Source organism: Triticum urartu, chromosome 6A (assembly GCF_056163025.1).
Source record: "Triticum urartu cultivar PI428250 chromosome 6A, HENAU_Tu73, whole genome shotgun sequence".
Classification (NCBI taxonomy): domain Eukaryota; kingdom Viridiplantae; phylum Streptophyta; class Magnoliopsida; order Poales; family Poaceae; genus Triticum; species Triticum urartu.
The window spans coordinates 590,180,201-590,205,776 of NC_141878.1; the positions used below are offsets into that span (position 1 = coordinate 590,180,201).

Here is a 25,576-nt window from a genome sequence, read left to right on the forward strand (position 1 = left end):
CTGGGCCGATTTTTCGGCGCCGGCGCAAAAAAAACGCCTGGAAAGGCCTTCCTGGAGGCGCGGCTGGAGATGCCCTAACACTCCACATCTTGGTTGCCATCCGCTTTGTGCAGGAAGAATATAAATGAATTAGTGGCTGCAATCATAATAAATCATAATCTACTCTAATAAGGTAAATAAACATGTTTCAGCATGCATCATAAGATACAAAGATCCAAAATTCTTTTACAGCTAGCAAATAGCAACAGATGCTATCACTTATACATGTATTAACACTCTTCCTGTTAACACATTTGCTATCTAGATATTCAGATTTGTAGGTGTATCAGAGTAAGTAAAGTAGTATATTTCAACACATCTAATCCATAGAACCATGCATACTTAAGGCCCTATATGATAAATAAAGAAAAACATACATGATTTTAAATTATATCAGTAAAAAATTCTTCGATAATTTATTTAATGGTAATATGCCACACTGATCAAGTATAGTCGTCCCATCATAATACTTCAAACAAGAAACGAGCTGAATAGTAAGAAAAATAGTTAGAAAAAAACTGTTGACGTGGCATGCCAGCCAGTCAGAACGCACACAAAATTAGATTAGGGTAAATTATGGTAATACTTTTGCTAAATGAGGTAAAACGGATGAAATCCGACTAAATGAGGTAATTAGTGTTAAAAATGTTAAAATAGAGGGTAAAAACCAGAATTCACTCTTAAATGTACTCTGTATCATGAAGCTGCTGCCTCCTCCGCCCGCTTCATCCAGCTCCACCTCAGATCCCTCCTCTCGCCACCGCCCTTCTTCCTTCCAGGTCCAGCCGCCTCGCGGCCGTTCGCAGTGCGCTGCTCGTCGCCGTCGTCTACCACCGGGCCTGCCGTCGCGCCTGCTGTCGAGCGGTCCCCGTGCAGGATGGCAACCTCAGGTACGTCGCCAGCCGATGCCGTCCACCGGCGTCTAATTTGAAATCGGAATTCCCGAGGCCTGCATAGTTAGCTCTATAGGCGTCTTAGATTTGAGATTCCGGGGATGCGGTGTTGGTTTCGTGTCGATCTAGGGCTGTTGATGCGGTGGTTTTTTTCAATCAGTTAGGCCTGTTGCGTGCTGTCGAGTGGATTTGAATCATTTGATCCATTGCCGTATGTTAGGCTTTGTTAGCATCAGCCAGGTCAGCAGATTCAAATGGGTTCAGTTAGTTCAGGCAGGTGACCTCGTGCTGCTGCAGTGGGGCGATTCTCTCCAATGGAGAAGACGCACATGCTGTGTTACTGGGTATAGAACTATAGACGTACGTGCATGTGTGCTTTCTGTGGTTTGAAGTAGTGAAGTACCCCTCCTGTTGGGTGTCTATATAGTTGTACAAGTGATAACTATTATTGGTTATCTGCCACCATTTTCCCCTGGAAGATATCTGCCAGAGCAGGGGCACTTGGGTTGCCTCTGTTCCGTTGAGTCTAATTCTTGCATCATCCTAGACTCAGGAAAACTGTAACATGTGCAAGTCAACTCTGCATTCAGTCACTTCCCTTTGACTAGTTACCATTGCTGTTTGAAAATGATTTGCTTCATATCATAACTCTTCTTTACAAAGCTATAATTTACTTGCACACAGAATATATTATACACGATAAAATGTCAATTTCCCTAAACCTTCATCGGTTGTGTGTAGTTTAAGCAGTTGCAAATCTATAGTTGGAACATCACTCATGCATATTAAAATTTGTCATTGCTGTTATCAGACGGACATACTTCTTGTCATTACGTGCTCACCATATTGTGTGTTTTCTAGGACACGAAGCTCAAAAGGCGAATGACCAGCCATCTATGAATCTTGAAGATTGTTTGCCACCTCTGTCCAATCATTTCGGGGGGCCTTCACAGCATACCTATATTTTAGACAAGACCGCAACTTTACCTACACCAATGAAGAAGAGGGTTGAGGAGAAAGTCGAAGAAATTCAGTCTAATTTTCCAATCTACTCCCTCCGTTCGGAATTACTTGTCTCGAATATGGATGTATCTAGAACTAAAATACGTCTAGATACATCCATATCCGAGACAAGTAATTCCGAACAGAGGGAGTATGTTAAGAAAATGACCAAAACCTCTATTGAAGGCACCAAGAGCAGTAATAGAGGAAGACGGACATGTCCTGTCGTGGTGAGTTTACGTACTAATTTATCCAGTCACATTCTCGGATTTGTTATTGGCTTGCAAATTAACCTGCATTTCTGAACAGACCTTTTCGAACAAATTTGCTTCGGCATGGCAAGAAATCACAAATTGTCCTTCAGGTAGAGGGCAAAACGAAGACATGGCCTACCAACTTCAAAGTTGAAGGTGTGGGACGTCCTGACAAAAAGAGTTGGATTTACAGCGGGTGGAAGGAGTTTGTTAAGGACATTGACATGAACGTAGAGGATGTGTGTCTCTTTGAATTGAAAGAGAAGAAAGGTCAGATGTTGATAGTCCATCTGATTCGGCCAGAGGTGTAGCTCACACATTCAGATTTGTGTTTTCTTATTCATGTATGGTTTGTATTTTTTTATTTTTTTTATGTATGGTTCATCTACATGACTTTGTGATCCATGCTCTACTATGCATTTGAGCTGAATGAATGTGGCACCTATTAGCGCCTTTCCCTGTTAAAATAAAAATAAAAAATGTATGGTCTGTATGGTGTATGATTTAGTCCTCCGATACCCTGCAATGAGAGGGTTGACTATTGGACAAGTTGACTCACTTCATTCACATGACTTGTAGTGCGTAGCTTTGTAGCATGCAGTAGCACTAAAGAGAGTTTCTTGTATTCAATATCCTTATGGGGAAAAAGGATACCCAAAGGAGTGAATAGGGATTTCGATTTATCAACAACGAAGAGTGGAGTTTCTTTTTTTTCACAAAATATACCAAAAATTCAAGGTAATACAAGAAATAGGATAGGATCCTTTGTAATTTACTCTGCCTCTAGCTAGTGCAGTGCTCTACTCATCTGTTGGCGTTTAATGATGACCCTCCATCTCCATGCATGTGTTTGTTGAAATGAACTAGCACTTTCAACGAAAATGAATTGCTACTTTTACACAGAAAGAATAAATTAGCCTCTATTCCCTTTCGATTAAAACTTTCCAGGAGTATAATTTTATTAAACAAAAAACAGCATACTTATTAAGTTGATCTACTGTTTTTCGCTTGAATCGAAATGTTCATTGAATTTATCTACTATAAACAACTTAAAGTAATAAGAATATTTCAAAGCAAGACCATATTTTTAGAAATGAACAACTTCTGAATTTGTGATATTTTCTAAAAAAATGAACATTTTCTGAAATTTCTAACATTTTTTTAAAAACATGAATATATTCTTAAACGCGAATATTTTTATGTCAATTTGGCTCGGCCTTCGCCGTCGCTACCGCGACGGCGTCCGCCGCGACTCGCGCCTCGATTCCCGTAACCCTAGGACTTGGTGGCAGTGGTGTCACATGCTCATCCCAGCGCCCGTCATCGCTACCGCCACGACGTCCTCCTCAACTCTGGTAACCCTAGGACGGGGTTGTGGTGGTGTCACATGCTCGCCTCGGCACCCGTCATTGCTACCGCAACGACATCCGCCTCGACTCACGTAACCATAGGACGGGGTGGCAGTGGTGTCACACGCTCGTCTCGGCGCCCGTCCTCACTACCGCGACGACATCCGCCTCGACTCGCGTAACGCTACGACGAGGTGGCAGTGGTATCACGTGCCCGTATCTGCGTCCGTTGTCGCTACCGTGACGACGTTCGCCTCGACTCGTGTAACTCTAAGACAAGGTGGCCATGGTGTCACGTGCTCGTCTCGGCGTCCGGCGTCGTTACCGCGACGTCGTCCGCCTCGACTTGCGTAACCCTAAGACAGGATGGCCGTGGTGTCAAAATGATGGATACAATCTGTAACTAGGAAATTTAGCTTTCATAGTGACAGACATATCCACCATAAAGTGTAATGCTGACCGTAGCTTAGTGCATCTAGACGAAGCGCCTATTTAGGCTGGTCGCGTCGTTCTTCAAGAAGCGAGGTGGGACTAAACCACCAGCTATGTTTGTCGAGTTCTTCCGGTCGAGAACTCGGCAAAGCTATGAACCATGGGATTCCAAGGCAAAACTATGAACCATGGAATTCCGATAAAATGATTCAAAAAAAAGACTAGACCAGTCAACAATGCTCACTTTGTAAGGGATACAAACTGTCACGATGAATCTTTCTCTGCTTATTGATTGTGAACGACACGACAATTTAAACTGGTCCTGCCACTCCTCAAGAAATGCCCTCTCAAATTACGTTTAAAAAAAGTAATAAAAAATGTTTACCGAGTTGCCGTCAGATGGAACTCGGCAAACGAAGAGCGCCTTCACGGCTCCGTCTCTTGCTGCAAGGCTTGGCCCACATGTCAGTGTTCGCCCAGTTTATTGGAAATCGTGTTTTATAATGGTTACAATCATCAAATATTTCAGGAAATACTCCTTTTGTCCGGGTTTATTGGGCCCTTAAGCCACAACCCAAAGACCAAGGAGATACAGGCATGTAGTAGAGATTTAGGAAATAAATCTGCTTAATTTGCTCTCTAACTGCCCTATTAAATCACCCTATTAACTAGAGCGGCGCATGCCGCCTGCATCCATGCCCAATCGGCAAGGTTCCTGCGTCGGCTCCATTGCAACGATGCATGCGTGGGAGAGATTTCAGGTAATAAAGCAAGGTAATTAATGCCCAGATGCACTAAGCTACGGTCAGCAGTACCCACCTCACTGACACTCCCACGGTGGGTGAATAATTGATGGTAGCCACCGCCTCGTTGCCCAAAACGACCAGCCCATCACGCCGCCGGGTTCGCAGGCGGAAGACGCGAGGAGCGGCGATCGATCTACAGACCAAGGTAACCACCGCCGCCCAGATCCTTGCTGGTTACTTCTGGATTTCTCACCGGCCGCTGTCTGTGGTGGCAGGTCTCCGGCGACAGGCCGCGACGCGTGCGAGATGTCGGGGCAGATGTTCACCCTCGTGGCCGCCGACGACGTCCGGTACGGCGTGGTGAGAGCCTCCCCCTCCCCCCCATTGATTCATTATTACGGTTCCAATCCAATGCTGCATCTAGCAGGGTGGGTCGGTCAGTCAGTCTGTGTAGGTCATGTGTCTCCTCTGCTCTCCGTTCCTCTGCTTCGGGTGTTTTAGTTGCTGGATGCACTCAAATTAGTTTGCCTGCTTCATCAGCTTGCCGTGGAGTCCACTGAATGATAAAGATAAAAGATAAAGGTCCCAGTTTCATTCTTAGCCCCCACATGTAGTTTGTGATGCCAAAATCTGCCTGCAAATAGACTGATGATAGCATTGTTCCTTCCAGCCAGGGTGTTTTGCTTGGAAAACAAATATGAAGAGGTCGCATGAAAAAAATGTGTGTCAAACTGTTTACCGATATTGTAATTTGGAAGCCAAGCTCTTATAATTACTACCGTGCACCCCTGCGTGTGATGGAAGAAATGTTGTTGGAGATAATTACTAGTGTCTTACAGCGTTGGTGTGCCATGAGTGTGCTATATCAATTGATGTTTGCCAAAAATGATGACTTGGTAGATTACTCGTGCCGCTTAAGCGTGAAATTTTACTGTTCAGACTATTTCCAAACTGTTTATAGCCGATCGAGTTGGATTGGCAATGCCGATGTTCAGCCGTTCTTCGTGTATAAGCACGCCACCCACTCGTGCATTTTGTGTGTGTTGCAAATCCTATTCACGTACACGGACATATGTGCATTTTTGCATTTGTTTGTTCTCCATGTCTGTTGGCAGCCGTGTGTTCTGAATTATGTCTGCATTTCTTGCGAAAAGCATGAAATTCCATATGCACAAACGGTGGAAATTAAATCTGGCTCTAACCAATATGTATCTGCCTTATACTTCGACAGAGCATGCGGCGTGAGTTTGGAAGTCATTTGGAGAACATAGCCCCCGAGACCGAGTTTGTCAAAATCATAGCTCGTGATGGTGTGTTTGATTTTGAAGTTATTAGGGACGACTACGAGCCATTTCTTTCGTCCGACGGATGGGAGGAGTTTGTGGATGCAACTAACATACAAGAAGGTGACTCCGTTCTGTTTGTGGACCGTGGGAACTTCTGCTTTAAGGCTCACATATTCAATCCAAGCGGTCACGAGAAATCTTTTTTCTTTTGTCAACGACCTACTGAGATATTTGGAGATGTTCCTTCGAGCACTCTTTCTGATCAACGTGTGATGAATGGTAACTATCACTTCTGATTGTGTGAACTATTTGAAATCACTTCTCGTCATTACGTGTTCACCATATTGTATGTTTTCCAGGACACAAAGCTCACAAGGTGAATGACCAGCCATCTATGAATCTTGAAGACGGTTCGCCACCTCTGTCCAATCATGTTGGGGGGCCTTCCCAGCATACCTCTATTTTGGCCCAGGGGGCGACTCTGTCTACGCAAATGAAGAAAAGAGTTGAGGAGAAAGTACAAGCAATTGGATCTGAAATTCCTGTCTATGTCAAAGAGATGACTGAAATCTCTATTATTGGCAGCAAGGGCAAGGGTAGAGGATGCCGAACATATCCTGTGGTGAGTTTACCTACTCGTTTATCCACAGTCACATTCTCGGCTTTATTTGTACTTTGTCGTTGGTTATGCAAATTAACCATTGGTTAGAAGCATTGAAAACTTGGAATGATCTCCTTTGAATTAACATTCACCTGAATCTGTGAACTTGTGCATTTCTAAACAGACCTTCTGCCGCGAATTTGCTTCGGAATGGCTCCCCGCTCGGAAAATAAAAAATTACCTTCAGGTAGAGGGCAAAGCGTGGTGTACTAAGTTCGATGTTGGACGTGGTGCCAGAATGAGTTGGATTCGCGACGGGTGGGAGGAATTTGGTTGGGAGAATGGCCTGAAGGTAGGGGATGTGTGTCTCTTTGAAGCAAAAAAGAAGTATGGCCGGATGTTGATTGTCCATCTGATTCGGTCGGAAATGGAGGTGTAGCTCAGGCATTTAGATTTGTGATTTCTTATTTATGTATGGTATGATGTAGTATGATTTAGACCTCTGATACCTCCTGCCATGAGAGAGCTGACTGTTGAACAACTTTACTCACTCCATTCAAATGACTTGTAGTAGCTGTTAAACGACTTTGTAGCATGCATGTAATGTAATTTGTGAAAAGGCTGGATCATACTCTGCCACTAACTAGTACTCACTTGGCGTTTAATGATGACCCTCCATCTCCATGCCTGTGTCGCTTGCTCCAGTGAAGAAAGGAAATGAGTACTCTATTTGGTCCAGCTTTTGTGCGAGCGGGTTCAACACTTTGTATTTGTTGTCATTACCATGATATCATTAGTTTAGCACAAGATAAAACCCTCTTTTTTAATTAGGATTGAGGTGTGATTGTGCACGAAACTACTATGCAGTACCTAGCAACAGGCACAAGAATTGACTGTTTTCCCCTAGAGTGACACAGACTGAAATATATTTACCAAAACCGTTACTTTGATATTTATTTTTCTCACTATGCTAAAAACATATGAGATACTTTCTCTTGTGTAGACTGCCAAGTGCTAATAAGAGCTTGCAAATCATGGTACATGGTGTGCTCATACAGGTTGTAGAAATTAATCTTCTTTGCATGGCTAACAAATTCGGGCCTACCATTGGCCATCAAAGCTTGGCGAGTTGGTCATGCCATATAGGCTACACTCTTGGATTGATCTGTACAAAATTACAAAAGCTCATTGTCATCTCAACTTCATCTAATGAAGAAAACTACATTCTCTAACTAAATCGTATGCGCTTCTTGCAAGGTGAGACCACATGTTCTGAAACATTCACCTCACCAGAGAACATAGCCACATTGACATACTTCTTATATGGTGGTATCCGCGACTCCCAACCTACTAGCTCGAACTTCTCCTTCGGCGGAACAACGGAGCCGGCGATCAGGTCCCCATACCTCACCTTGGGCAAATCCCTCGTAGAATCGTCGTCTTCGCAGTGCGGTGGCATGAGGCGAAGTGGAGCAGAGGTCGATGACACGAGTTTTGCTATATCCACCGGGCGATCTCTCTCGATGAGAAGCTTTGGATGTTCACAAAACACCGAGAGATTGTCTGCCAGAAAGTTTATGTACTTGTTGAGGATATGTTGCCAGAACTGAAGATTCTGGTTCTTTCTGAAGATATCGGCGCACACATTTGCTACCACGAGCGAACCTCCCATCAACACAGCTAGCTCACTCGCTACCAATGATAGCCGAGGGTGATCATCTGGATTTGTGCTTCCGAATGCAAGGACCTTGAAGAGGTAACTATACTCCTCCAGCGACAAGCTGTTTAAGTGCATCGGCCTTATGGTTCCGAGTCTCGATACACTCTCAATCCTACTTATGATTATGATCTTGCTTCCTTTTCCCATACGTCTGGTTGTGGAATAAAACTTTTGCCAACTAACATCATCTATGTCTGAAGTAAATTCAACCACAACCAAAGTCCTCCCAGTTGGAATGAAAGCCCCATGCTCAGTTTTGTGAATGCTTTCCCCTTTCAAACGCAAGATGAAAGGGAAGTGTGATTTAACTCTATCATTGTTACAAACATGCGCGACTAGAGTTTTCTTGCCCACTCTATTGGTGCTGATGATCGGAAGAACAGTTGGAGCGAAAGGAGGAATATTTTCTTGTAGCAAAACATTCATGATTTGCTGTTTTTCTACTTGACGACCAAACATGAAGTTGTCGATGTACAGGTACGTGTCGTAAGGGCTACGAGGCATGCGCTCACATCCTCCAACAAGCAAGACAAACTCTGTCATGTTAGAAACCATGGTTTCTAAGTTCTTCAATACACTATCAAGGTCGTGAAAAATTGTAGTAGTGCTCCTTGTGGTACGAAAGCAGTTGGTAGAATTGGTATGAAAGCACTTGATAGAATTCGAGAGCGACAAGGTATTGGAGCTGCTGCTAACCTCCTTTTCATCCCTTGAGCTGCAAAGGGCCTTGTATTTGATGGTGTCCAGGACATGGTAACCTTGGTACATGGCCTCTGCAAGCCTCTTGAGCTCAAGCAACATTCTGGAGTTGGTGATGTATCGCCCCTCGGCCTCCTCGATGACCATGTGAACTCGAAGAAGCAGCTGTTGTAGCCTTTCCACCTTCTTATCTAGATTTGCATGGCTCTCGTGCTTGTTTATCAAGAAGGATATGAACCGGTTAACTAGGTCGCCTGCAATCGCAGAGACAACCATCTCCATCTTGGGTTGTTTCTTCGTGTTTCGTGTGTGTGTGTTGGGGGGGGGGGGGGGGGGGGTTAAATAGATCTTGCAACTCCGCATGAGCGGTCATGCTATTGCTCCTGGTGAAAGGGATTGGTTGAGAAAAAGAGACAGGCAGAGAGAGAGAGAGATGACAACATGGCGTGCTATTGCTACTGGTGAAAGACTAAAAGTGATTGGTTCAAAGTTGGGAAAATCTTGCAATTCCACTTGAACTGCAGTCATGTGTTGCTCCCGTGAAAGGGATTGGTTGAAAGTTGAAATTAATCTCTATCACACAGAAACCATGGTGATTGGCTGGCTGGTATAAGAAATTGACATACACACATACTATGTACCATGCATATTGATCAATATCTCTGAATATTTTACCGGCTCCTCTTTTATTGAGAGCAGTAAGTACACTCCAAGAAATTCGTTTTAGAGCTTGGGCTCCATTGGGTCGTTTGTGAAAAAATAAAGAGCACTGCTACACGGACGATGCTTATCCAGCCGAAACTTGAACGACATGTCCATCGCACCATCCATGGGCAAATCTAGACAGTAGCGGGCTGTGGGATTAGCTGTAGTGCATGTGTCGTTCAGCAAAGTGTTGAAGTATTTCCGAAAAACAAAAGTGTGAGCTTCAAAATATTCATAAAAAACTCCACATGAACGTATGAACGAGTTCTACATGTGTATAAATTTATTTATTAGAGATATTATAACATTTGAGCTACACACAAAAAAAACACAACAAATATGTTGATTTGTAGCGCTTGCATTGTTCGCCATTAAAACCCATGAATTTGTTTCTTTGTGTGGGTCAACAAATTCGTGGCTTTTAGTACATCTACCACTCACTTCTAAAATCCATAAATTTATTCTTTGTGTAGCTCGCATGTTAAACGTAGCAAAGAAGCAAGGAAGTAAAAAATAACAATGTACGTGGTCACCCCACCGCCTCGCCCACCACGCACCAATCGAGAATGCAAGGAAGCAAAAAACTACTCGCTTGGAGAAATTCTAATAAGCTGATGTAAGCAAGTTATAAGAGTTTAGGTATTATATTTTGCTGAGTTGGAGGAGAGACGAAAGAAGCGTGATGCAGATTAAGAGTCTCGTGCATCACGGCTCTAAAAAAAACTTATTGAGAGTGTAAGACAAATCATGTATTAATAAAGTATTCCCTCCATTCCAAAATAAGTATCGTCGTTTTAGTTCAAATTTAAACTAAAACCATAGAACTTAATTTAGAAGAGAGGGAGTACTACATTTATATAGGTAACTACTATACATGTTGGCTATTAGATATAGCCAATATTATCCTTGCTCTTATCTAGTCGAGTGGATTGATTAAAGAAACCGGACTTGGTTATTTATTATGTAGTGTTGTTGGAAAAGTAAGGCTCTGAGTGGGTTGGTGTAGAGTGTTGAAAGAAATCGGAGTCCCAATCACAGTGGCTGAGAACTTTGACACAAAGAAGGTGTTTGTTTTGAGGAGTGGTAACGTAAACGTAAATGAAATCAGATAACATAGTGTAACAGCTCCGGACGGGATAAACCATATTCTGTTTGGTTCGTCTGTGTGTAAAGTAAATATATCCCTTGACTGTGTGAAGAAAGGTAGCACCCCATGGACAAGAGTGAACGTCGTGGACACGGTGACAGATGGTTTTGACTATATCACCGCTGACATTTTCCTGGGTATTAAGAGCAACTCCAATACGCCAACCCAAATGAACGGCTTTATTTATTTGGATCGGCCGCCCGCTCAGTGTTCGTCCTCTTTTAAATTTAAGTTGGCAGCGTGTCCAACGCGCCGACCCATATTTACCAGACTGGCCGGCTAACCTCCATTTTTATTGTACCTTTTGCATATTTCACAAGCAAATATACAATTTCATAAGGAAGCATAGTTTTCGCAACCAAATATAAAGGATAGTTTAACAAGCCCGAATATAAATTAAATTGTTCTCGCATAGTTTTACAAGCCAAATAAAAAGGATACATCTATTGGTTGCCAACATGAACCCACATATGCTCGACCAAATTATTTTGTAACTGCATGTGAGTTTCCTAATCACGCATTTCATGGTGAAATTGGGTGAACTATTCATACGTTGCCGCTCCTCCATACTCAGGCACAACATTCTCACTCTGAAACTGAAACCCTTGATTATAGATACATTCGGACACTTATCTTCTACGATGATATTGTGCATGATTACACAAGCAGTATCACCTCCCACGGCTTCTTCGTGCTCCAAGTCCTAGCAGGATACCGAAAGATGCCCCATCAAGATTGCAAAACACCAAAGGCACGATCGACGTCCTTCCTAGCACTCTCTTGCTCTTGGGCGAATCTTTTCCTCTTCTCTCCGACAGGGTTAGGGATTGTCTTCACAATAGTGGTCCATCGAGGATAGATACCGTCACCTAGGTAGTATCCTTTGTCGTAGTTGTGGTCGTTGATGGTAACACTCACACGTGGGTTGTTGCCTTCGGCAAGCCTTGCAAAGACCGGCGAGCGTTGAAGCACGTTGATATCATTGTGTGATCCGTTCATGTCGAAGAAAGAGTGCCAGATCCAAAGATCTTGTGATGCCACGGCCTCAAATATGACAGTGCAAGCCCTGACCTGGCTCTTATATTGCCCTTGCCAAGCAGAAGGGCGGTTCTTCCACTCCCAGTGCATGCAGTCTATGCTGCCAAGCATCCTGGGAAGCCCCTGGCATTCATCGCCAACAAGCGGGTTGTATCTTTAGGAGCCGGCTCTCTCAAGTACTCAGGGCCAAACACAACAATCACAACCTTGCAGAACTTGTACATGGAGTCCAGGCATGTAGACTCGCTCATGCGGACGTATAGTACTCGTCAATGAGATCACTGGGCACTCCGTATGCAAGCTCCGGACGGCTGCAGGGCATTTCTAATAAGAGGAGAAGCTAATCTTTCCAAGGGAATCCTATTTGCACTCGACATAGTCATCGTATCCAACCACCCCCTTTCTAATACGGTTGAAAAGACGCCTACTCGTACAGAAACGGCGCCGGAATTTCTGATGTTTGAACAGCTTGTTCATTGTGTCAAAGTAGTCCTTCCAAAGAAGGGAATGCCCACTCTCTCGGTTGTGATTCAACACCGGAAGGTGCCACGGAATGGAGCCACGAAACAACGGCCATTGGCTATTGAGGTGGTGATGGACCAACACGGTAGCCAAGATCTCCTCCTCCTCATCGGACGAGGAATCATCGGAGTCACAAAGGAAGTTATGGAAAAATAACTTGTCGGTGGAGTCCATTTTGTACCTTGGCAAACTGTTGAACAGCTTGTGAGCGTCGACGAAGGAGCCGGCTAACGAAGGGAGCCGCGCCGCCCTCGGACCAGTTGGCTGCCCTGGCGGCGTCTGACGAGCGTGTCGGTGTCAAGACGAAGGAGCTGGCGGGGCAGCTTCCAGGTTGCGGCTGTGTCGGGGAGGTGAGGGTGGGAAGCTTTCCGAGCCCCGGCGGCGAGACGACGGTGGCGGCGACGTGGGAGGTGACGGCGTTGGAGGGGGTGGGGGGATGTTGCGGCATCGGCAGCTGGTAGACGCATCGGAAAATGGGCGGCAGCAGCGTCGATGAAGGAGGCGGGCGAGGGTTTGTTGTTGCAATGGGAGAGGATGACGAATGTGCCACCGACTGGCGGGCCAGGGGGAGGAGCAGGCGGGCGCCGCGCGCTTCTGTTTTGTGTCCACGCTGACGCAAATGAGGCTCAAAATTGGGCCGGAAATAGGTCGGCGGGCGGACGAAAAGCAGACGCCGTCTGTTTGGGTCGGCGCGTTGGGCCGACTCTTCTGTCCGCGACGACCCAAACAGACGCGCGCGAACGAAATGGGTCGCCGCGTTGGAGTTGCTGATATGGATGGGTGGCAGACGTGGTCCAGACGCTTCAGGATCAACCGGTGGTACTTCTTTCTTTTTATTTAGTCCGCGTATTAGCTTTGATTAAAGTTAAGCTTTGTGAACTTTGGTAAGTTTATAAATAAAAATATTAGCATATAGAAATAACAAATCAGTACCATTAGATTTATTATTAAATGAACTTTCACATTATATAGATTTGGTATGGTAAATGTTATATTGTTTTTTATAAACTTGGTCAAACTTTACGAAGTTTGACTTTAGTTAAATCAAACATGCAGAGCAAATAAAAAAGAAGGGATATTTGACAAAGTTAAAATTGGATAGCACGGAGTAACATGATAATAACACATTAATGTATACGTGATCCAACACAATTTTTTTAAAATTAATCAATACTTACTTGGACTGTGCATATTGTGGTGCTTGTGATCCATCAAAATTACAACCAAAAGATTTTCCATACTCATCAATGCTTACTAGATTTCTCAAATACAAGGCTATGGACGGTATATTTCGTTTGCTTAATAAATTGATCAATGAGGCTACAGATTGTAGTACATGGCACCTTGTGAATGCACAATTTATCATGTAATTTATATACAAGTATATGGGTGTAATTAGGGGGCACACGATCTGTCTGTTGCTTTTTTAGGTCAATTACATTCATAGGAGCTAGTCACCGTTCTCACCTAACTGCCATTCTTTTCTTAGCTGCTCCTGAAAGTAGTTGGTCACTGGGAGTGAAGAAGACTTCAGAGAATGAGAGGGAGGGGTGGCGTCGTTTACCGTCTTTTCATGGTCGAGAAAGTCATTGCATGAACAGAATACACGAGCAGAGTAAAAAAGGTCCGGCCCTGAGTTTTCTATGTTTATTCACCGGTTTTCTTCGTTTTTCTCGTTTTCCTTTTCCTTCTTTGCCTTTTCTCAACACATGTCTATTTTTTCAATACACATTATACTTTTTTGTATACAGGTGAAACATACTTTTGATACATGTTGAATGTTCTCTAAATACATTATGTACATTTTTTCAAATAAATGTTTTGAACATTTTTAGCATACATGTTAGGTATTTCTTAAATATACATTGAACATTTTTTAAATCCATGAAATATTTATTATACTACACGAACATTTTTTCATTGTATAAACATTTTAAAAAAAAATTACGAATATTTTCTCCAAACACTCAGATTTTCAAAAGTATCATGAAGATATTTTGAATAGCATGATACTGGTTTTTGTGTTATGCAAATATTTTGTTACATTTATAAACATTATTTAAAATGACATGAAACATGTTTTAAAAAATATGTGACCAATTTTTAAATGTCACGAACAATGTTTGTGAGTTGTACTAACTTTTTTTTATACTGCCTACCGCAAAAAAATGTTTATACTGCCATTTTTTAAAGGGCGATGCTAGGCGCCGGCGCACCGGCCGAAAGTTTCAGCCGGTCTTGCCCCAGCCCTTGGATGCGAGCCCGCGTGGCCACTGGATGTAGCAAAAAAAAAAAACGATTCAGCCTGGGCTTCTTCTACCTCGGGTTAGATCTGCAGCTCCTGCTCGGTGCCCTCGTCGCCGCGCCTCCAGTCCCCTCTGGTGGCCGTCCTCGTCGCCGGTCTCTGTCCTCGTCGCCGGCTCGTGGCCCTCGCCCCCGTCGCCAGTCGCCGTCCTTGTTGCCGCCAGGTCGCCGTCCTTGCCCCCGGTTGCCGATCTCTGTCCTTGTTGCCGCCCGGTCGCCGTCCTCGCCCCCGGTCGCGGTCCTTGTCGCCCCCGGTCGCCGTCCTTGCCGCTCCCGGTCGCCGTCCTCGTCGCCATCGTCGTTCGCTCGGCTCCCCTGATTGAAGCTTTTTTTGTCATTACCGCTTGAAGCTTTTTCTCCTGGCGGTTGAAGCTTTTTCGTTGCCGTTTGAAGCTTTTTCCACCATTGAAGCTTTTTCCCGCGGTGGAAGATTTTTCCTCATGCCACTCTTGAAACTTTTTCTCTAGCTGGATAAAGCTTTTCCACAAACGATTGAAGCATTTTCTTCTTTGGTGGAAGCTAGACACTTGACTAGTTCCAGCAAAAAACGATGCCGGCTGTAGCAAAAAAGATGCTGGATGTAGCAAAAATCTGTTGGTCCAGCAAAAAACAGATGCCGTTGTAGCAAAAAATTGACACGGTTGTAGATTTTCTCTCAATGGTTGAAGCTTTTCCCCTCTACGGTGGAAGCTTTTCTGTAAATGATTGAAACTTTTTTCGTTTTGAGCAGCGCCTGGGTGAAATCACAGAGAGACGCCATGGCCGTCGTCGAGGAAGATTTGTCAATCTCTGGTTGAAGCTTTTTCAACTGCGAGTTGAAGCTTTTTGTCAAACGGTTGTAACTTTTCCTGTATTTTGTTGTCTGGTTGAAGCTTTTTTATCTACTGGATGTAGCTTTTTGTGTCCATGGTTGTAGCACGGGAAAACGCTGTTTGCAACTCCTCCCCGTGGCCATGGTTGTAGCATGGGCACCTCGGTCCTCCCGGCGTTTTGAGGAGGAGGAGAAAGGAAGTGAGGGACAAGGAAGAAAGGGGTGGGGGTGGGGGTGGGAACACGAGCAGGGCTGCAACCATGGTCGGCGGGGACTTCGATCTTCCAAGCTACATCCATGGCCGACGGCGAGCTGCTCGCGTGGTGCAACGGGGGAGGCGAGAGATGCATGCGTTGTGGGGCGAGATTCGCGTCAGGTTGAAGAAAGCCGAGAGGATAGCGTTTGGTGGCCCCCGTGTCTACGTGTCGCTTGATGGGTGGCTGGGACGAAGCGCGCGTGGACGCGACCAGCCCAAAGTTCGGCCGGCGCATCGCGCCCAATCGTTTCCCTTTTTTAAAACATGCAATGAACACTAGTTAAAAAATAAATAAATAAAATGCACAAAAATGTGAAAGAAGCAAAGCAAACTTGTCTGGCCCAACAGAGTGGTTCCTTGAGGCAAGTGGCTGTTCGGTCTAGCACGAGGCGAGACATGCTCCCCGTGAGAGCAATATTACGCTTATAGCGAGATGGAAGGAGTTCCCGGCTGAAGCGTAATCGATCTCAGGTCTCTTGGATGCTGCGTAATACTGCAAGCCACTGAGTCATAGTCGGATTTGTGGTCAAATAGTAGGCCACGACCAATTTGAGGGAAAAGAGCTGGTTTTCCCAATGGTTTTTTGGGAAAAAAATGTTTTTTCTTTATTTTCTCAACGGTTTTCTTCGCTTGTTTCTCTGGTTTCACTGTTTTTCTTTCTTTTCCTTTGTATTTCTTAGATTTTATTTGTTTCTTTCTCAGTTTTCACTGGGCTTTTTTCTTTTCTTTTTTTCTTTGTTTTCCTTCGGTTTTTTGTTTCTTTCTGGTCTTTCATCTGTTTTCTTTATTTCCTCCCGGTTTTCACTGTTTTTCTTTCTTTTCCTTTGTATTTCTTAGATTTTATTTGTTTCTTTCTCAGTTTTCACTGGGCTTTTTTCTTTTCTTTTTTTCTTTGTTTTCCTTCGGTTTTTTGTTTCTTTCTAGTCTTTCATCTGTTTTCTTTATTTCCTCCCGGTTTTCACTGTTTTTCTTTCTTTTCCTTTGTATTTCTTAGATTTTATTTGTTTCTTTCTCAGTTTTCACTGGGCTTTTTTCTTTTCTTTTTTTCTTTGTTTTCCTTCGGTTTTTTGTTTCTTTCTGGTCTTTCATCTGTTTTCTTTATTTCCTCCCGGTTTTCACTGTTTTTATACACATTTTTGGTATCTAATAAATTTTTTTAAAACACATATAACATTTTTCAAATACAATATTAACATTTTTTTAATATATGGTCAACATTTTCATATACACATTTAATATTTTTTTAAATGCTTGATTAACATTTTTTAAATATAATTTCAATTTTTTAAATAAATTATCAACATTTTTTATACATATTAAACATTTTTTAAATGCTTGATTAACATTTTGAAATAATTGTTAACATTCTTGTCAAATGCTTTGATTAAAAACGAGGTTGTGGCTTCCCATGCGCCTGGGCCGGCCCATCTAGCAATCGGCTCATCGTGAGGCTTTCCTACGTCTTTCTATAAGCGAGACGTAGGAGCGCCCCATGTTCCCGCCCTATTTTAATTACTAGACTACTGAACTTGCCCTCCTGTATTTTTCTTATCGGGAACGTATCTCGTGCACCGGTGCACCGCACCTCCTAGCACATTTTCAAATGTGAAAAAAATGTGCACATCCACACAACATCAATGTTTCTCATCACAAAAATTCAAATAAAAAATTTGAAACATTGCTCGAGATACACGAATGGCAATTTTGACATCAATGTGATAATGGGACAAATCTAAAGCCCAACTTATATGACATTCTATCCAGTGTTAAATTTGTCATTTTTGTATCTCAAGTAATGTTTTGAATTTTGATTTGAAATTTGCGACAACAAACATGAATTTTGTGTGAATGTGCTCCATTTTTCATATTTTTTGGAACAATTAAAAATGTGTTACAGAGGTCTAGTGCACCGGTAGCACCAGTGCACCAGATATTTTCCCTTTTCCCATCACGCTTGGTGATTCCTATTCGCCGTTCGTTGCGGCAGATTGTCATGGCGTCGCACAGGCAAACGACCTGAGCGACAAGAGATGGGCCGAGCACTTACACAGTGTGACCCAACCAGTTTTGGGAACTTTTCCATAAGTTTCATGGGCCGTTTATTTTCCTTTATTGGTTTTTTTTATTTTCTCTTTTTTTTTATTTCCAAAAAATAAAAATATATTTTTATAAAATCATGTCTTAAAATTTATTCATAAATTTGGAAAAAAAATTACATTTTCAAAAAAGTCACATATCTTCATAACTAGTGTGTATGCATGTGCAATGCACGTCAACATAAGTGTTTTCTTAAAAGGAGAAAGGCATTAGGCTACGCCGCGGAAAGAAATGCAAAATAATATGGTCTGTGTATGAATACAGAGGGAAAAATTACTGTTGTAAAAAAGAAAAAAGAAAGTGTAATCCCTATAGATTGATGACAAAAGTTGTAAAAAACAAAGAGAGATAACCAATGGGATCTACATTCATTAAATGTTTGTTTTTGTTTTCTTATCTCTCGTTCTCTTTCTAGACCAGTCTCCAACCACTCAGCATGTCTTCTACTGACCGCAATATGGCCCAAGAGGCGTGCTCCTTTGCTTTGATAATAACGACGTGATGGTTCTAGAACACATTCAAGGTAGCTGATGGTAGCAGTTCATTCAAATCCCGCTACTCTCGACCGTTAGATTGAGGATACCAATGATCAGGATTAATGTTCTAGATCCATTCAAAATGGGTACACTATATAATATAGTGGTATAGAAATGTTTGTGGTTTAAAAAATGTTTTGAAATGTTCATGTTTTCAAAAGATATTTATATTTTTGAAAAAATATTCGTAATTTCAGAAAATCTTCTAGAACTTTTAAAAAATGCACTTAAAATTTGGAATTTGAGAAAAAAATGTTTCATTTAGAAAGTTCATTCAAGTTTTCGAAAATTGCGCAATCGTTTAAAAGTGCATTTTTTAAAAGTTCTAGAAGATTTTTAAAAGTCCATCTCCTGGTACGCGCTCGTGTGGCTGCAGGTGAGGTGGACGGTGGGGATGGCGCCGGTGTGCGCTTCGAGGATGCTGGAGACGGCGGCGACGATGGCCGGCGAGTCCACGGGCGTGGGGGGCAAGCGGCAGCCTTTGGGGCGGAGGTGGGCGTCGGCCAGGACCTGGGGCGTGGAGAGCCAGACGCGGCGCCAGCGCGACGCGAGGACGGAGGTGCGCGCGCCGTCCTTGACGGGGAGGCGGCAGAGGATTTCGCGCAGGAGCGCGTCGTGGAGGAGGCTGATGCGGTCGACGCCGTCGGGCGCGGGGAGGGCGGGGTTGCGCTTGGGGTCCGTGACGGCGAGGCGGGAGAGGATCTTGTGCAGGGGCGTGTGCCGCCGGGGGTCGGAGGCCGGCAGGGCGGGGACGAGCTCGGTGCAGATGTGGGAGAGCAGCTGCTCCGTGGATCCGTCCACCTCGTGCGGGTCGAGCCCCCTGCGCCGCAGATCGGCCTCCGTCAAGGGGTCCACGTTGGTGAACGGCGGCTGGCCGGCCATGGTCGCCGGACGATGAGGCGGCGAGGATTTGGGGATTTGTGGGTGGCGAGTGGAGCGGAGAGATTGGTCTGCTTTTTTTTTTCTTTTTTCTTTTTCCCTTTTTGAGGCAAGGAGAGAGTGGCCTGTGACTCTGGAGTTGTTTAGTTGGGCCGAGATCCCACACAGGTTTCTCGCAGGCCCACCAGTCAGTTACTTGCATCTCATTTCTGGGACCTCCTCCATCTTCTCAAAAAAAAAAATCGGGGACCTCCTATATGCCGCTCGCTGCGGCAAAAGGTCGGCGTTTCGCACAGAGACGGCTAACCTGGGCCGGTCCATTTGCAGTGGCAGGCGGAGCCATCACGTTCGAGTCTTCGAGAGTTGAAAAAAGGCAAAGATAGGACCGTGCTCGTGTGATTTGCTCCCACGACTGCACGTGATCAACATCGCTAGCCACCGTAATTTCTAAAGATTTGATATCCAAAATGGCAACCCAGTTTATATGAACTTTTTTGAAATTTCAAATGTGGTTTTATTTTTGAGATTTCTGAAACAAAATCAAAACCTTCATTTTGTGAAAGCATAACATTTTTTGGGAATCTCAAAGATTTTCTCAAAAACTAAACAAATTTATAAAAACAAACATTTTTTAAAATTATGAATAAATATTTTAAAACCAGAAAAAAAATGAAAAACCCTCAATTTTTCGGATTTACGAACATTTTAAAAACATGAACATTATTTTATTTAGCGAACAAATTTTGAAAATATGGACATTTATTGAATTTTTTATGAACAATGGAAAGCAGGAACATTTTAAAAATTCACGAATATTATCTGAATTTGTGACAAAAATTCAAAATGCAAACATTTTCTGAAATTCCCGACAAAAAATTCTAAATCTTGAAAACATGAAAAAATCGAATTTGTGAAGGAAATTTAAAATTAAAATTCCCAAACATTATTTGAATTTTTGAACAAATTTTGAAAACTTTTCGGACTGTGAACAAATTTTTAAAGTGGGAAAATTTCTGCAATTGCCAAAAAAATTTCCATTTTCGAATTTTCTGAAAACATGAACATTTTCCGAATTTGGGAACCAATTTTAAAAGTGGGAACATTTTTTGAAATTCACTAATAGTTTCTGAATTTGTAAAATAAAGGTAAACATTTTTAAATTTGAAATTCTAAACTAAGAATGGTAATCGATAATTGGTTTTTAAATTGCGAACATTTTTTGAATAGAAGGGAACAAATATTGAAATTCTTGAGCATATTTCGGGCAATTTAATTCTACCACAACAGTTATAAATAGTTTCCGTCTTATTGTGAAGCAGGGATATTCGGAGGCAGGCACAGGTTCTAATTCTACAATGCCTATCCTTGCAAATAATATGTTTAACGGGGACCCCTCGACCATTTTTATTCCAGTGATCCCTGGAGGATATACAGAACTTTTGCTTCAAACCGATCAAGCTTCAGAGCTGCTGCACACTCCAAGAAGATTAGATTTTTGATGGAGTGAACAAGCAGCAGCAGTATCTTTTATTTCTTCTTGTCGCTATTGATCAATATATAGAGTTACAAATCTATATATGTAGTGCTGCACTCTCGTGAGTGAGCTTATTTTTCTCAATTTAATTATCAGAATGTTCACGCTGGAATTCCATTCATTTTTGCCAAAGTCCTAATTTGTATTCATTCATCAGTCTCTATTTTTCCCATCCCTTTGTATTTTTATTGCACTTCTGAATGTAATAGAGCTATCTACATTGTACACTGATGGACACTTCTGAATGCCCCCAGCTTTGCTCGTGTGATTTTGCCCTTGCACGCTAGCCCCCCCTTGAGGTCGATCCAACCGGGTCGTGTGATAGGCACCACCATGGCTCCGCCCGCACGGGAGGGCAAACCATCATCTATCATATGCATTATTAACCAATGTTGACCGACCTTGAATTATTTGCCGCCCCTTCTTTTTACTCTTGCCATTATTATGTGTCATCATATATAAGCAATGACCTTGAGGTGTTTCTATCTATCTATGTATGTATCATCTGCTAAGCAAAGACGACTCAAAATTCAAAACATGCATGCATGGACCTAGAATACATATATGCAGACAAAATTGAATCAGAAAAATCAAAATAACAAGCTGACACATCAAACTGTTCAAAATAGACTATGGTGTTCATCTCCATCTCTAGCATCCAGCAAGCATTTCTCCACTCCAAAACTTTTCTCATCTTCACATTACTTTTCTTTTTCCTCTCTCTCTCCACAAAATGGTCACCTCGATTGCAAAGCAGGTAAAGCTCGATGATTTTGGTATTCCTGGCAGGCTGCATACAAAGGTTAAACCATCATCATCTTCTGGCCTACATCTGCTTGCTGTGTCTTGTCATCGAGAACGCAAGCCATGAAAAAAATCATCATAATATCTAAGCAAAAGCATTTGTATAAGGCTCTAGACCACGTACGTAAATGTCACCCGTTTTGTCAGTGCTATGAATTTGATGCCGTTGATTCTCATTTTACTACTAGCTAGCTTATAAAAAGTTTTAGCTACATGCATACCAAAGCCTGTAACTGGTATTTTTCAGACGATTGCACTAGCTAAGTATCATCAATTTTCCTGCAGTTGGCTTCATGGTACAGATGGCAGATAATAGTAAAGAAAAATTAGGCTCAGGAGCAGCCCATACAATCAATCTAGAGACCTTCAGTAGGCGGCTTAGCGTGTTTTATGACCATTGGAACGAAAATAAGTCTGATCTTTGGGCTTCTTCTGATGCCATTGCAATTGCGACTCCGTCTCCTTCTGAGGATCTCCGTCATTTGAAATCCACAGCTCTGGATGTTTGGTTACTTGGATATGATGAATTTCCAGAAACCATAATTGTCTTCATGCAGAAGCAGATACATTTCTTATGCAGCCAGAAGAAAGCAAAATCTCATTGGAACCATCAAGGATGCTGCTGCAAATGAGGCTGTTTTGGTTCTGATATTGTCTTGCATGTGAAAAGCAAGAATGGGGATGGCATTGACCTGATGGATGATAATACTGCGTGCTGTTTGTGCTCAGTCGAAATCTGACACTTAAGTTGTTGGTCACATTGCAAAAGAGGCACCTCAGGGTAAGCTCCTTGAAACATGGGCAGAAAAGTTATCTGTTGGATCTGTGTACAACTTGCAGACGTAACACACGGGTTTCCTGAGATTTTTGCCGTCGAAGGTGCCACAAAGATCATATGTGTGAAAAAGACTGCTTGCCTAACTTCATCTCTAATGAAAAACTTTGTGGTACCGACCATGGAGAAGGTTATTGATGAGGAGAGAAAAGTCTCACACTTGTCATTGATGTATGACACAGAGAAGGTTATTATTGATCCTTTGAAGGCCAAGGAGAAGTTGAAGCCTGAAAATATTGATATATGCTACCCTCCTGTCTTCTAAAGTGGAGGGAAGTTTGATCTTAGGCCAGGTGCCTCCAGCAATGATGATTATCTCTACTATGATCCTGCAAGTATCATCATCTGCGCAACTGGGTCCAGGTACAGTAACTACTGTTCCAATGTTGCCAGAACATTTCTGGTAGATACTACCCCAGCAGAGAGTAGGGCGTATTAGACACTTTTGAAAGCCCAGGAAGCTGCTTTAGCAGCATGTAAACCAGGCAATCAGATGTCTGCAGTTTTTAAGGCTGCAGTTGCAGTGTTTGAGTAATATACAGGCAGAAACAAACAATGAGAAGACAAAGCAGTTCTTTAAGTTATTAGCTGATACAGCTTAAGTTAGTGACAAGACTGCAGAGATCTTGACCAATTGCTCCAAGGCTGTTAAAGATGTTGCCTATTCATTTAATGATGAGGAGGAAGTTCCGAAGCCGGAGCGGGCTTAGGTTGAGTCAAATAGCCTGGAAGCACTACCATCCATGGCGACACTTCGATCAGACAACCCGGAGATGGATGTCCAAGGAAGAGCTCCAGAGACAGCACCAGGCTGAACTGGCTCGTCAAAAGAATGCAGAGACTTCTAGAAGGCTTGATGGGGGTGGTTCTGGTTCTTCCTTCTAGGTCTTCAAATGAGCTTGCTGCATAAAAGAATGTGAATGATGTGCCCTATTCGAGAGAGTTGGTGATACAGGTGGATCAGAGGAATGAAGGTGTTCTCTTACCTATTTATGGCAGCATGATCCCTTTCCATGTTTCTACTGTTAAGAGTGTGACAAGCCACTAGGGCAACCGCACCTGCACTATCCGCATTTTCTTTAATGTACTCCCTCCGTTCTGAATTACTTGTCGCTCAAGTGGATGTATCTAACACTATTTTGATGCTAGATACATCCATTTGAGCGACAAGTAATTCGGAACGGAGGGAGTACCTGGCATGCCATTCTCAAATGTTTGACAAGGCTCAAGGAGCTATCTACTTGAAAATGATTACATTACGCTCAAAGGATCCATGGCATAGCAGTGAAGTTGTGCAGCAGATCAAAACATTGAGGAGGCAAGTAGCTTCAAGGGAGCCAGAGAGGGCCACCCTTGTTACTCAGGAGAAACTCCAGCAAGCAAGCACCCTTGTTACTCAGGAGAAACTCCAGCAATCAAAGCACCAAAACAAAGCAAATGAGGCTTAATGATGTGTGGATACGGCCTGCATTTGGTGGTCGTGGGAGAAAGCTGACAGGAACTCTTCAGGCCCATGTTAATGGTTTCAGATGTTCTACTTCAAGGGCTGATGAGCGTATGGATATCATGTACGGGAATATAGAACATATGTTTTTTTCCAGCCGGCAGAGAAAGAAATGATTACCCTCCTACATATCCATTGCACAATCATATCATGTTGAAGTGATGGATGTTGTTCAAACTGTTGGTGGCAGAAGGAGATCAGCCCTTGATCCTGATGAGATTGAAGAAGAGCGGCGTGAGAGGGACCGGAAGAACAGAATCAACCATGGAGTTCCAGAACTATATCAACAAGGTTAATGACCACTGGTCGCAACCACAGTTCAAGGGGCTTGATCTGGAGTTCCATATCCCTCTTAGAGAGCTTGGATTCCATGGGGTTCCGTATAAAGCTTCAGCTTTCATCATTCCAACTTCAACTTGTTTGGTTGAGCTAATTGAGACTCCTTTCCTAGTGGTGACCCTGGGTGAGATAGAGATTGTTAATCTGGAGAGGGTGGGCTTTGGAACAAAGAAATTTGACATGGCTATCGTGTTCAACGACTTCAAGAAGGATGTTCTCCGCATCGACTCCATCCAGTCAACCTCACTTGACGCGATAAAGGAGTGGGTTGACACCACCGATCTCAAGTACTATGAGAGCAGGCTGTATCTGAACTGGCGTCCTATCCTGAAGACCATCATTGATGATCCTCAGAAGTTTGTTGACGATGGTGGCTGGGAGTTCCTGAACATGGAGGCAAGCGATTCCGGGGCAGAGGAAACAAAGGAATCAGACCAGGGGTACGAGCCTTCTGCTGCTGAGCCCAAGTCTGAATTAGAAGACGAAGACTCCGACAGCGTCCTTGGTGGAATCAGACGAGGATGAGGAAGAGGATTGACATATTGGACTCCACTTAGCACAACACGCCATACAGTTAATGTTTCAATCAAGAAGGAATCGCCAAGTGAAACATCTGGGTAATTGCTAGCATTCCTAATGTTAGACCGAAAGAAGACTTAGTTTTATTTTCATGGGAATCATGGATACCCCCTCATAACTCATTTGCTCACTTTGTTACAAGTCATGCTCAGGATACACATGAAGAAGGTGAGAAAGCGGCAAGGAGTGCTAATCTAATTTTGTTCAGAACTCGTGTAATGTGACCCTTGGTACTTTTTTACATTACATGCCAAATAGATGTGTTCAGGTGGCCATGGGGAAACCATTTTACGGAGTGATTATACACTCCCTCCGATCAAAAATAAGTGCCGTGATTTTGGATCGGAGGGAGTACCATTCAACTAAATGAGTTGGAGATCTCAATTATAAATAAAATTTTGTTCTATCCAATCCACCAAACCCCCCTGCACTTTCTAGATAACAAACAACATCATCTCGCACCATTGAATGAATCCTGATCCATATAGGAAGGTGAGAAAACTTAACTGAAATAAGAAAAGAATATTTATTCAAGTGTTGTCTAGTTTATGGATTCTGGAACTTCTGAACATTCAGAACACACTTTAAATTTGAAGCTGACCAAAACAGGAGAAAAGCATCGCTTGCTTTGCCGCCTTCACTCAAGGTTCACCGACGGTTCAGGA

The 25,576-nt window shown here is 43.0% G+C and overlaps 2 protein-coding genes and 1 pseudogene across 2 annotated transcripts; 2 read left to right on the forward strand and 1 right to left on the reverse strand.

Annotated features, from left to right (window-relative positions):
• Positions 1–4,699: 4,699 nt before the first annotated feature.
• LOC125513092 (putative B3 domain-containing protein Os03g0621600) lies at positions 4,700–7,362 on the forward strand. The gene is made up of 6 exons (XM_048678138.2): positions 4,700–4,730; positions 4,829–4,920; positions 4,991–5,075; positions 5,947–6,280; positions 6,361–6,623; positions 6,787–7,362. The coding sequence occupies exons 1-6, from the start codon at positions 4,707–4,709 to the stop codon at positions 7,039–7,041; spliced, it is 1,053 nt and encodes a 350-aa protein (XP_048534095.2). The 5' UTR covers positions 4,700–4,706; the 3' UTR covers positions 7,042–7,362.
• Positions 7,363–7,532: 170 nt separating this feature from the next.
• On the reverse strand, positions 7,533–9,316 carry LOC147966763 (disease resistance protein RGA2-like). Its single transcript, XM_087527382.1, has one exon. The coding sequence runs from the start codon at positions 9,301–9,303 to the stop codon at positions 7,831–7,833; it is 1,473 nt and encodes a 490-aa protein (XP_087383508.1). The 5' UTR covers positions 9,304–9,316; the 3' UTR covers positions 7,533–7,830.
• A 12,002-nt stretch (positions 9,317–21,318) lies between these two features.
• LOC125517068 (FACT complex subunit SPT16-like) lies at positions 21,319–24,870 on the forward strand (annotated as a pseudogene).
• Positions 24,871–25,576: the final 706 nt, after the last annotated feature.